This window comes from Hyperolius riggenbachi, chromosome 5 (genome assembly GCF_040937935.1).
Source record: "Hyperolius riggenbachi isolate aHypRig1 chromosome 5, aHypRig1.pri, whole genome shotgun sequence".
NCBI lineage: Eukaryota > Metazoa > Chordata > Amphibia > Anura > Hyperoliidae > Hyperolius > Hyperolius riggenbachi.
The window spans coordinates 414,537,627-414,550,733 of record NC_090650.1 but is presented as its reverse complement, the minus strand read 5'-3'; the positions used below and the strand labels follow the sequence as shown (position 1 = coordinate 414,550,733).

General features: G+C 48.3%; 1 protein-coding gene across 1 annotated transcript in view; it reads left to right on the top strand.

Moving 5' to 3' along the window:
* DERL1 (derlin 1) overlaps window positions 1–10,446 on the top strand; it is a 39,218-nt gene extending 28,772 nt beyond the window's left edge. Inside the window, exons 4-8 of the mRNA XM_068237980.1 lie at window positions 374–400; window positions 1,124–1,219; window positions 3,784–3,836; window positions 5,437–5,547; window positions 9,751–10,446. Coding sequence (XP_068094081.1) covers window positions 374–400; window positions 1,124–1,219; window positions 3,784–3,836; window positions 5,437–5,547; window positions 9,751–9,892 — 429 coding nt within the window. The 3' untranslated portion in view covers window positions 9,893–10,446. The remainder of the gene's footprint in view (window positions 1–373; window positions 401–1,123; window positions 1,220–3,783; window positions 3,837–5,436; window positions 5,548–9,750) is intronic.
* Window positions 10,447–13,107: the final 2,661 nt, after the last annotated feature.

Sequence of the window (13,107 nt, the reverse complement as noted above, 5' to 3'; positions counted from 1 at the left end):
ACCCCCTTACCTCACCCGTCTGAGGGGTGGGTACAGACCACACGTGGCTTTGACCACGGCGGATATCTGTCCCCTTTCTTTTACCAAGGAGAGCGACCGCATCCAGGTCCCTAGGGACCACCCCGAGTGGAGTCGGGTTTGTTGTCTCCACCTGCTTCCTGTGGTCGGTTGCCCCCCTGCAACCCACCTTTGTGAGTAGTGTCTTACTTTTATTACGTTCCATTGTTTTTGACATACTACACCATTGGGCTCCCACTTTTGTCTCCTGTATCTTTTCACTAGAGGGTGTTTTTGACACCCACATCCCACTAGTTCTTCACACAAAAGTTTGGGCTGGTAGAAAAATTTGGCTTCTTTAACAGTGTGATGTCAGATAACGGGAGTCATCATGGATATGCAGGTGAGAACCTTACATTTTCTTCATCTAAGAAGGGTGTTGACTTATGTTGTGTCTTAAAGTGTTCCTGAACTGTAAAAACAAAACTTACCTCAGTAGAGGAGAGCTTCTGAATAGTCCAGAAGCTTCCATGATTTTGTTACACCCCTCTCTTAAATGTCCCTCTGATGTATGTATTACATTTGTAGTACATTATACACTTTCATTAGATCTCCTCAGAGGCTTTTCTCCAGGCTAAGTTAGCCCAGTTTATCTAACCTTTCCTGGTGAGTGAGACCTTCCATCCCTTTTGATCAGTTTTGTGTCTGATCTCTGCACCTGCTATAAAACGTCAGTGTCCCTCCTACAATGCGGTGCCTAGAACTATATTCCATACTCCAGATGCGGCCTTACAAGAGAGCTAAGTATCCAGGTTCTTATTCCCTTTTAATGCATCCCAAAATTGTACTTGCTTTAGCTGCCGCTGATTGGCATTGAATACGATTATTTAACTTACTTCCTGGAGAAACCACATAAATTGCATCTTGGTGTCCTTGCTTTGTCTCCCAGCTGTTACCTCCCATGCACTTATCTTTTGTTGGGGGGGGGGGAGTTTTATATTGGTGGGGAGGGTGAAAGGTTAGCCACTTGTGTAACTGTAGTGATATGCAGCTTCCCACACAGGCACAAGTTGTAATGATTATTGGATTTAGATTCTTAGTAATACACTTCTTTCTCTCCTCCCAGCTGCTGATGATCCCTCTGATCATGTCTGTTCTGTATGTGTGGTCGCAGCTGAACAGAGATATGATTGTGTCCTTCTGGTTTGGAACAAGATTCAAGGTATGTGAACGGACTCGCACACACTGTGTTTGCTAGGGATGATCAATGAGATGCAAATTGTTCCAAAATGATGCAAATTTGTATGCAAATGTATGCAGTTTGAAAATGGACCAATCAATTTAAACCCAGATTTAAATTAATTGGTCCATTTTCAAGCTGCATACATTTGCATAAAAATGTGCATACATTTGCATCAACTCAGAACAATTTGCATATCTGTGATTATCCCTAGTCTCTGCATGCATCACATGTAGGCAGTCATGGAGGTGAACCATAATTGCTAGTAGCCATGATGGCTGGAGTCCCATGAATTGGAAGAAGGGTGGGTGGGTTTGTATTGAAAGGACTGCAGGAGACTCTGGGCCGCACTACCCCTTTTGGTACTTGGGGGGTATTTGCAGTTAACCTTAAAGAGACTCTGAAGCGAGAATAAATCTCGCTTCAGAGCTCATACTTAGCAGGGGCATGTGTGCTCCTGCTAAAACGCCGCTATCACGCGGCTAAACGGGGGTCCCTTCACCCCCAAACCCACCCCCGCAAACCTTGGTCGTATAGTTGGTCGTAAATCTTCCCCTCCTGGAGGCAGGGCTGACGGCTGCAGCCCTGCCTCCAGTCGCGTCTATCAGACGCGCATCGCCGCCTCTCCCCCGCCCCTCTCAGTGAAGGAAGACTGAGAGGGGTGGGGGAGAGGCGGAGATACACGCTGACAGACGCGCGTTGTGCAGGGCTGAGGCGGTTAGCCCTGCCCCAATGCGGAAGCGCTCCCCCGCTTTACGGAGGGGATTTGGGGGTGAAGGGACCCCCGTTAAGCCGCGGGATAGCTGCGGTTTAGCAGGGGCACACATGCCCCTGCTATCTATGAGGTCTGAAGCGAGATTTATTCTCGCTTCAGACTCTCTTTAAGAATCACTCTAAGGCAAGGAGCAGATGAATGACTGTTCCTACATTTTAAGTACAATTATTCTTTAATTCTGAGGTAAATTTTAAGCAATTGTTGAGATTTGCAAAGAGAAGAGAGGTGGTGGGAGGAGCCAGTGTAGAGATTGGAGTGTGGTGGAAGGAGCCAGTGTAGAGATTAGAGGAGCGTGGTGGGAGGAGCCAGTGTAGAGATAAGGAAGCATGGTGGGAGGAGCCAGTGTAGAGATTAAAGGAGCGTGGTGGGAGAAGCCATTGTAGAGATTAGAGGAGCGTGGTGGGAGGAGCTAGTGTAGGGATTCGAGGAGCGTGGTGGGAGGAGCCAGTGTAGAGATTAGAGGCGCGTGGTGGGAGGAGCCAGTGTAGAGATTAGGGGAGCGTGGTGGGAGGAGCTAGTGTAGAGATTAGAGGCACGTGGTGGGAGGGGAGGAGCCAGTGTAGAGATTAGAGGCGCGTGGTGGGAGGAGCCATTGTAGAGATTAGAGGCGCGTGGTGGGAGGAGCCAGTGTAGAGATTAGGGGAGCGTGGTGGGAGGAGCCAGTGTAGATTAGAGGCTCGTGGTGGGAGGAGCCATTGTAGAGATTAGAGGCGCGTGGTGGGAGGAGCCAGTGTAGAGATTAGGGGAGCGTGGTGGGAGGAGCCAGTGTAGAGATTAGAGGTGTGTGGTGGCAGGAGCCAGTGTAGAGATTAGAGGCACGTGGTGGGAGGGGAGGAGCCAGTGTAGAGATTAGAGGCACGTGGTGGGAGGGGAGGAGCCAGTGTAGAGATTAGAGGCACGTGGTGGGAGGGGAGGAGCCAGTGTAGAGATTAGAGGCTCGTGGTGGGAGGAGCCATTGTAGAGATTAGAGGCGCGTGGTGGGAGGAGCCAGTGTAGAGATTAGGGGAGCGTGGTGGGAGAAGCCATTGTAGAGATTAGAGGAGAGTGGTGGGAGGAGCCAGTGTAGAGATTAGAGGCGCGTGGTGGGAGGAGCCAGTGTAGAGATTAGAGGAACGTGGTGGGAGGAGCCAGTGTAGAGATTAGAGGAGCGTGGTGGGAGGAGCCAGTGTAGAGATTAGAGGCGCGTGGTGGGAGGAGCCAGTGTAGAGATTAGAGGCGCGTGGTGGGAGGAGCCAGTGTAGATTAGAGGAGCGTGGTGGGAGGAGCCAGTGTAGATCTTAGAGGAGCGTGGTGGGAGGAGCCAGTGTAGATCTTAGAGGAGCGTGGTGGGAGGAGCCAGTGTAGAGATTAGAGGCGCGTGGTGGGAGGAGCCAGTGTAGAGATTAGAGGAGAGAAGCAACAAAGGAGAGGTGCCATGAGCCAGTGCAGAGACAAGCAACAGAAGAGGTGATGGGAGGAGCCAGTGTAGAAATTAGGAGAGAAGCAACAGAAAAAGATGGATGTGAGAGTGACCGAGGGCGCTGATCTGAGGGTAGGAGCGGCAGTGTGCCTGTGGTGTTGGGATATGCAGTATGCTGGTGTTTCATAATGCCCCAAACATTACAGTAATTGCATGTTGAGAAACATAAAATGAATCCCTTGCATTGCTTGAGTACACATCTAATACCCCCCAGAACTCAGCTGTAAACTCATCCCAAGGATGTTTGCTGTGTCATAATGTAAAGTTGAAGCAATAAAAACTCACTAACGAGTAGTTTGTCTCCTGCAACAGGCTTGTTACCTCCCCTGGGTGATTCTCGGATTCAACTACATTATTGGAGGATCGTAAGTATCTGATGCTGTGTTTACATACCAGATCTCCAAAATGTATATTTTCAAAGATTTTACAACACTTTTTTTAAAAAAAAAAAAGTAGATTTACAGAGACACTGAAGCTGGAAAAATTAGGAGCAGAGACTTAAGTCCAATGTTGTTTCCAGTACAGGAAGAGTTAAGAAACTCCAGTTATCTATGCAAAAGATCCATTGAGCTCTTCAAAGTGACAGAGAGCTCTGTCTTCTGAAGCTAGTTATCTCAACTATCAGTCATTGTAATTTCTTTTTCTCTGCAGAGAAGGCGTTCAAAAGTTCACTAGCCTGCTCTGTAAAATGATTTAGAAGGCTGAGTAGTGTGTAAACTGCAAGTATTAGAGAATGATGCAATGTTATAAAAAAAACTATTTAACTGAAAAAATATGAGAATATTTTCTTTGCTACTAATGTTCTAGTAATTATCCGTACTACACAACCAATTCATTATAATCATCATTTTTTTCTCTCGCTTCAGTGTCTCTTTAAAGTGAACCAGAGACAAAGCACTGTCATGTATTTTACAATATATATCAGTGGGAACATTAGAGAAAACGCATACCCTGCTCTCTGTTTCATCCTTCACTGCTCAGCCTGCTTCTAATCAGCCCTGATAAAATCCCTGACTGAGTATTCAGTCATTGAGTCATTATAGCAGAGCCAGAAGGGGCAGGCTCGGGCTTGAAAAGACATCAGAGAAGACAGACTCAGCTATAATGATTCCTGAGCCAAAGCCAGACTGAATGCTCAGTCGGGGATTTTATCAGGGCTGAAAACAAGGAGGCTGAGCAGTGAAGGATGAAACAGAAAGCAGGGTAGGTGTTTTCTCTAATGTCCCCATTGATCTATATGGTAAAATACATGAGGATTCTTCGTCTCTGGTTCACTTTAATGTGTTTTATTGTTTCTTCTCAATGACATTCCTTCAAGTGCCCCAGAGCTAAAATATATAAAATATTGACCACCTTCAGCTATCCCTGGCACTGGGAAGCTGTTCTTTTCCAGGAGAGAGTTGTGTGGCTGTAATTCCTTATCAGTGAGATTATGATATAATTCAACTAGGTCCTGCCTGGAGAGAAACTGTCACTTGCATGCCTAAATGTTTAACCCTTTCAGGCAGAAAAAAGGAAGGAACACAGCTTAGTTGTTAATATGCTTGGCTTTGTACATACATGTGTTCTCTTAGGTACGCTTTAAGTGTTTAAAGCTTAAAGCACACCTGAACTGAGAGGAATATGGAGGCTAACATATTTATTGCCTTTTAAATCATGCAGATTGCCTGGCTGCCCTGCTGATTCTCTGCCTCTAATACTTTTAGCCATAGACCCTAAACAAGCATGCAGCATATCAGGTGCTCTCACTGAAGTCTGGCTGGATTAGCGGCATGCTTCTTTCAGGTGGGTGATTCAGACACTACTGCAGCTAAAGAGATCGGCAGTACTGCCAGTCAACTGGTAATGTTCAAAAGGAAATAAATATGGCAGCCTCCAGATCCAAAAAGTACACTTCTATTAATGGCAGTTAGTACAATTGCTGCTGTTGTTAACTGGCATAGTATTGCTCCTCTGCTTTTATAGAATCATCAATGAACTGATTGGAAATCTAGTGGGTCATCTCTACTTCTTCCTGATGTTTAAATATCCCATGGACCTCGGTGGAAGGAGCTTCCTGTCTACTCCGGAGTTCCTGTAAGTAATCAGCAGCACACAGTCTGGGTGAGGTATTGGTAAGCAGCAGTCTGGCAGTACAGCAGCACACAGTCTGGGTGAGGTGTAAGCAGCAGTCTGGCAGTACAGCAGCACACAGTCTGGGTGAGGTATTGGTAAGCAGCAGTCTGGCAGTACAGCAGCACACAGTCTGGGTGAGGTGTAAGCAGCAGTCTGGCAGTACAGCAGCACACAGTCTGGGTGAGGTGTAAGCAGCAGTCTGGCAGTACAGCAGCACACGGTCTGGTTGAGGTGTAGGCAGCAGTATGGCAGTACAGCAGCACACAGTCTGGGTGAGGTATTGGTAAGCAGCAGTCTGGCAGTACAGCAGCACACAGTCTGGGTGAGGTGTAAGCGGCAGTCTGGCAGTACAGCAACACACAGTCTGGGTGAGGTGTAAGCAGCAATCCGGCCAGTACAGCAGCACACAGTCTGGGTGAGGTGTTGGTAAGAAGCAGTCTGGCCAGTACAGCAGCACACAGTCTGGGTGAGGTGTTGGTAAGAAGCAGTCTGGCCAGTACAGCAGCACACAGTCTGGGTGAGGTGTTGGTAAGAAGCAGTCTGGCCAGTACAGCAGCACACAGTCTGGGTGAGGTGTTGGTAAGCAGCAGTCTGGCCAGTACAGCAGCACACAGTCTGGGTGAGGTAAGTAAGCAGCAGTCTGGCAGTACATCAGCACACAGTCTGGGTGAAATGTAAGTAAGCAGCAGTCTGGCTAGTACAGCAGCACACGGTCTGGGTAAAGTGTAAGCAGCAGTCTGGCAGTACAGCAGCACGCGGCCTGGGTTAGGTGTTGGTAAGCAGCAGTCTGGCAGTACAGCAGCACAAAGTCTGGGTGAGGTGTAAGCATATGAAAGAAAGGACACGGCACTCTGTGGCTGAAAGCAGCAACAAGCTGTATTGGAGCAGCAAGTTAGTGCACACAACGTTTCGGGCGGAGCCCTTCCTCCGCCCGAAACGTTGTGTGTACTACCTTGCTGCTCCAATACAGCTTGTTGCTGCTTTCAGCCACAGTGTCGTGTCCTTTCTTTCATATTGTTACATGTACTACAGGTGTGGTGTGCCTGAGGACGCTGTGCACCGGCTGGCTGGAATTATTACCGGTTATTTCCCAGGGTTTGAAGTCCTTGTTGCCTTTTTGTGAGGTGTAAGCAGCAGTCTGGCAGTACAGCAGCACACAGTCTGGGTGAGGTGTATGCAGCAGTGTGGCCAGTACAGCAACACACAGTCTGGGTGAGGTGTAAGCAGCAATCTGGCCAGTACAGCAACACACAGTCTGGGTGAGGTGCAAGTAAGCAGCAGTCTGGCTAGTACAGCAGCACACGGTCTGGGTGAGGTGTAAGCAGCAGTCTGGCTAGTACAGCAGCACACGGTCTGGGTGAGGTGTAAGCAGTAGTCTGGCAGTACAGCAGCACACAGTCTGGGTGACGTGTAAGCAGCAGTCTGGCGGTACAGCAGCACACATTCTGGGTGAGGTTTAAGCGGCAGTCTGGCAGTACAGCAGCTCACGGTCAGGGTGACGTGTAAACAGCAGTCTGGCCAGTACAGCAGCACACAGTCTGGGTGAGGTGTAAGTAAGCAGCAGTCTGGCAGTACAGCAGCTCACGGTCAGGGTGACGTGTAAACAGCAGTCTGGCCAGTACAGCAGCTCACAGTCTGGGTGAGGTGTAAGCAGCAATCTGGCCAGTACAGCAGCTCACGGTCTGGGTGAGGTGTTGGTAAGCAGCAGTCTGGCAGTACAGCAGCACACATTCTGGGCGAGGTGTAAGCGGCAGTCTGGCAGTACAGCAGCACATAGTCTGGGTGAGGTGTAAGTAAGCAGCAGTCTGGCCAGTACAGCAGCACACATTCTGGGTGAGGTGTAAGTAAGGGGTGGTCTGGCAGTACAGCAGCACACAGTTTGGGTGAGGTGTAAGCAGCAGTTTGGCAGTACAGCAGCACACAGTCTGGGTGAGGTGTATGCAGCAGTGTGGCAGTACAGCAGCACACAGTCTGGGTGAGGTGTATGCAGCAGTGTGGCCAGTACAGCAACACACAGTCTGGGTGAGGTGTAAGCAGCAGTCTGGCAGTACAGCAGCACACAGTCTGGGTGAGGCGTAAGCAGCAGTCTGGCAGTACAGCAACACACAGTCTGGGTGAGGTGTAAGCAGCAGTCTGGCAGTACAGCAACACACAGTCTGGGTGAGGTGTAAGCAGCAGTCTGGCAGAACAGCAACACACAGTCTGGGTGAGGTGTAAGCAGCAGTCTGGCAGTACAGCAGCACACAGTCTGGGTGAGGTGTATGCAGCAGTCTGGCCAGTACAGCAACACACAGTCTGGGTGAGGTGTAAGCAGCAGTCTGGCAGTACAGCCGCACACAGTCTGGGTGAGGTGTAAGTAAGCAGCAGTCTGGCCAGTACAGCAGCTCACGGTCTGGGTGAGGTATTGGTAAGCAGCAGTCTGGCAGTACAGCAGCACACAGTCAGGGTGAGGAGTAATCAGCAATCTGGCAGTACAGCAGCACACAGTCTGGGTGAGGTGTAAGCAGCAATCTGGCCAGTACAGCAGCTCACGGTCTGGGTGAGGTATTGGTAAGCAGCAGTCTGGCAGTACAGCAGCACACAGTCACGGTGAAGTGTAAGCAGCAGTCTGGCCAGTACAGCAGCACACAGTCAGGGTGAGGTGTAAGCAGCAGTCTGGCAGTACAGCAGCACACAGTCTGGATGAGGTGTAAGCTGCAGTCTGGCAGTACAGCAGCACACAGTCTGGGTGAGGTGTTGGTAAGCAGCAGTCTGGCAGTACAGCAGCACATAGTCTGGTTGAAGTGTAAGTAAGCAGAAGTCTGGCCAGTACAGCAGCACACTGGGTGAGGTGTAAGCAGCAGTCTGGCCAGTACAGCAGCACACAGTCTGGGTGAGGTGTAAGTAAGCAGCAGTCTGGCAGTACAGCAGCACACAGTCTGGGTGAGGTGTAAGCAGCAGTCTGGCAGTACAGCAGCACATAGTCTGGATGAGGTGTACATAAGCAGCAGTCTGTCAGTACAGCAGCACATAGTCTGGATGAGGTGTACATAAGCAGCAGTCTGGCAGTACAGCAGCACATAGTCTGAATGAGGTGTACATAAGCAGTAGTCTGTCAGTACAGCAGCACACAGTCTGGGTGTGGTGTAAGTAAGCGGCGGTCTGGCAGTACAGCAGCACACGGTCTGGGTGAGGTGTAAGTAAGCAGCAGTCTGGCAGTACAGCAGCACATAGTCTGGATGAGGTGTACATAAGCAGCAGTCTGGCAGTACAGCAGCACACAGTCCGGGTGTGGTGTAAGTAAGCGGCGGTCTGGCAGTACAGCAGCACACGGTCTGGGTGTGGTGTAAGTAAGCGGCGGTCTGGCAGTACAGCAGCACACAGTCTGGGTGAGGTGTTGGTAAGCAGCAGTCTGGCAGTACAGCAGCACACGGTCTGGGTGAGGTGTTGGTAAGCAGCAGTCTGGCAGTACAGCAGCACACAGTCTGGGTGAGGTGTAAGTTAGCAGCAGTCTGGCCAGTCTGGGTGAGGTATAAGTAAGCGGCAGTACAGCAGCACACAGTCTGGGTGAGGTGTTGGTAAGCAGCAGTCTGGCAGTACAGCAGCACACAGTCTGGGTGAGGTGTAAGTTAGCAGCAGTCTGGCCAGTACAGCAGCACACAGTCTGGGTGAGGTGTAAGTAAGCAGCAGTCTGGCAATACAGCAGTAATATGGTCTGGGTGAGGTGTTAACAGCAGTATGGCAGTACAACAGCAATACGGTCTAGGTGAGGTGTAAGTAAGCAGCAGTCTGGCAGTACAGCAGCAAATATGGTCTGGGTGAAGTGTAAGCAGCAGTCTGGCAGTACAGCAGCAAATACGGTCTGGGTGAGGTGTAAGTAAGCGGCAGTCAGGCCAGTAAAGCAGCCATTCTGTAAGGAAATATGACTTTGTAGTTTACAGGAAGTAGACACAAGATCCCATCTCTGGTTTAGATTTAAGCCTGTATAGAGAGGGGCACAGCTGGCGCAAATGATTTTTCACTTTGAAAAGTTCTGTACCAGTGGTAACACTTGTAATTTACTGATCAACATAATTGCTTTCAGACATAAGTTGGGCTATGAATATCACTTGAGTGATGAGATGAAAACAGCTGTGCTTCTGGCATGTGCATATGAATCCAAGATTTATTTTCACACATTTGCAGGTACCGCTGGTTTCCAAACAGAAGAGGCGGAGTCTCGGGATTTGGCGTCCCACCGGCTAGTGCCAGGCGAGCAGCAGATGATCAGCCAGGAGGAGGAGGCGGGCGGCACAACTGGGGTCAAGGTTTTCGCTTAGGAGACTAGCGAACAAGATCCTCCTTCCTCGCTCTCGGAAAATAAATTTCGTGTGGAAAACTTTATTTTTACATTTTACTTTAACTTTCGAACTTGCGCACAAAAAACAAAGAAAAAAAACGTATGCAAGAGGCAAGAAGTACAATAACTGCTGACAGCACAAAACTCTTTTCTGGACGTCACGCCGTGGGTGATCTGCAAGCCAGTCTGTGGCATATCTTCTTATTGCGTCTCCAACCTTTTATTATTTTTATTGAAGTTTAGATCGTCTGTGCCACTTTACGGCTTATTGGGAAAGTTCTATATTAGGCTTGTGTTGATTTTTTTTTTTGTTTTTTTATATTATTGGTAATTTAACGCCTGGAAAGCCGATTTTGATTTTGCCAGCTACTCACAAGAAAAATGATGAAAACCTTTATGGCGCCACCATCGGCGCGGCGGTAGCGATCAGCCTGCTGCTGGACTGCGTCTGCCAAAAAACCCAAAACTGATTTTCTTCTGTTGCTGTAAGGAGGATAACCCAACACCTTGCAGTTGTTTATTAAAATCTGTTTAATATATTATTCAAGTAACGGAAAATTATTGATCTTCCGGTGCTGGCCATAGTTGGATTTTTTTTTTAAATTTTTTTAAGAAGTGAACTGAGCAGCTATAAAAGAAAAATATATAAAATGTTCATGATAGCGTAGGCCATTGGTGAGAGAGACTGGCATCATCCCCAGGGAGAATCGCAGGTAGAAGATTCCTGGCGGTATCGCAAGACCCAGAATGCAATGCATGCTGGGAGATGTACTCATCGAAGGTCTACATCTCCTAGCATGCATTATGGTGGTCAGGGGGCACGTGATACCGCTGAGAGCTTCAAAAAGCTGTGGGCTGAAGATGGAGGATCTCATACGGAGGGAGGGCTAAGGATCAGCCCCCTCCAAAGGTAAGTAATGCTGGTCAGTCCCCCCCAATGGCCTACTGTATTGGGTTCACTTTCTGTATTTTTTTCTACATAGGCGCTGCCTTTAACTGTTTGGAACTTTTTTCCTTAATTCTTTTCTTATTCTGAAACGCTTACAGCTTGAGGGCAACATTTTCTATGGGGACTCTGGTGAATCTTTCATCTGTGTTCAAGTGGTATTACAGGTCCAGGTAGGAGGTGTAAAGTTAAAAGAATGTGGGACCAGGGGCTGGACCTTGAGGAACATCAACAAGAGGGGCGGGGGTCAGAGAGGAAGTCTCCATTGAAGCAGTGGGGACAGAGAAGAGAAGGAAGCTGATTTGAATCTCCAAAATGTAATGGGGAATTTTCTAGCAGACGATGGTCTCTCTTTAAAGAAAACCTGTAATGAAAATATCTTCCCCTGGGGGGTACTCGCTTCGGGTGGGAGAAGCCTTCGGATCCTATTGAGGCTGCCCCTTCCTCCTCGGTCCCACGGCGGCAATAAAGCTCCCCGAACAGCGGAGTGTAAATATTTACCTTCCCGTCTCCAGCACAGGTGCAGTATCGGCTCTCCGCCTCAGAGATAGGCGGAAATAGCCGATCACTGTCGGGCCACTCTACTGCGCAGTCGCAAGTCTCCTGCGCCTGCACAGTAGAGCGGACCCGAGGGAGATCAGCTATTTTCGCCTATCTCCGCGCGGAGAGCCGCAACAGCGCCAGCGCTGGAGCCAGGAAAGTAAATAAATCAGCGCTTGTCGAGGGAGGATTCCGAGACGCTTCGGGGGAGCCAGCGCTGGATTGCCTGCAGCTACAGGGGTGAGGGAAGCCTCATTGGAACCCTGAGGCTTCCCCCTCCCAAGGTGAGTACCCCCAGGGGAACTTTTTTTTGTTACTCTTTAAAGTGGACCCAAATTAAAAATACAAGATTTCAGAAATGACATCTATTTTCTAAATTATAATGATAAATAGCAGCCTTTTTTTCAGCAGCATGATGACAAATATAAAATATTTTACATTTATTGGAGGAACCCCTCCCTTCCTTTCATATTGTCGGGATTTTTGCCGGCAAACTGGAGGAGGAGATAAAAAACAAAACACAGGCTGCTATTGATGATGTCACAGGGGAGGTGATCTCAGCTTGTGTGAGATTTCACATAGATGACGCTCCTATGAGGGAGGGTAGCTGATGACACACCCACCCAGGATCTAAAACCTCCTACTAAGCTCAGACGTAATGGCTGCCACCTGTATAACCCTAGTTATGGAAAGAGAAGGGTGAAAAGCATGCACTGAAATGCTCATAGGCTTAAAGGAGTGTTTATTTCTCTTTGTATGTATCATAGTGGTGCAACTAAATATTTTGAATTAAAAAAATGTTTGGTTTGGGTTCGCTTTAAGCCGGCCATACACTATACAATTGGTATAGCCTAGAATCAGGGTCATTGTAATGTCTATTGTAATGCTGATCGAGGGTGCTGAAAATCACAATTTTTGCCCAATTAAATTAGTGTGGCCAACTTAAATGAAAAGCTCAGTACCACACGGTAAACCGTGGTTGTCCGATGAGCTATGGCTAAAATCATTTGAGGCAGAGGATCAGCAGAACAGCCAGGCAGCTGGTATTGTTTCAAAGGAAAAGCATATGGCAGCCTCCATATATCTCTCACTTAAAGGGAACCTAAACTGAGAAGGATATGGATTTTTCCTTTTAAAATACCAGTTGCCTGACTCTCCTGCTGATCCTGTGTCTCTGATATTTTAAGCTACAGCCCCTCAAGCATGCAGATCAGGTGCTCTGAAGTCAGACTGAATAAGCTGCATGCTTGTTTCAGGTCTGTGATTCAGCCACTACTGCAGCCAAAAGAGATCAGCAGGACTGCTAAGCAACTGGTATCCCTCTAGGTTCCCTTTACGTTTTCCTTTAGGGTCTCTGCGAATGATGGCAGAAGTGATGGGGACTCAGGAAGCCTTTATAAGATCCAGATGCTTCTCTCTTCTTAAAGGACCACTCCCACGAAACATTATATTTTCAAACACCCCCACAGTAGTTATAGCAACCATACAGAATATTGACAGTGTCATTTATTTCAATTTCTAGCATGGCCCTTTAAAGATCCATATGACACTGTATACTGCACACGTCAATCCCTGCACTCCCGCTGACGGACTTCTGTATCTATAAATCCATCACAGGGGAAGCCTGGTCAGATGTTGTAACCAAACTAAGTAACTGATGGTATAATCCTTCCCTCGGCCCCAGTCTTTCCCAACTGCCATAAATTCTCGTGCTATC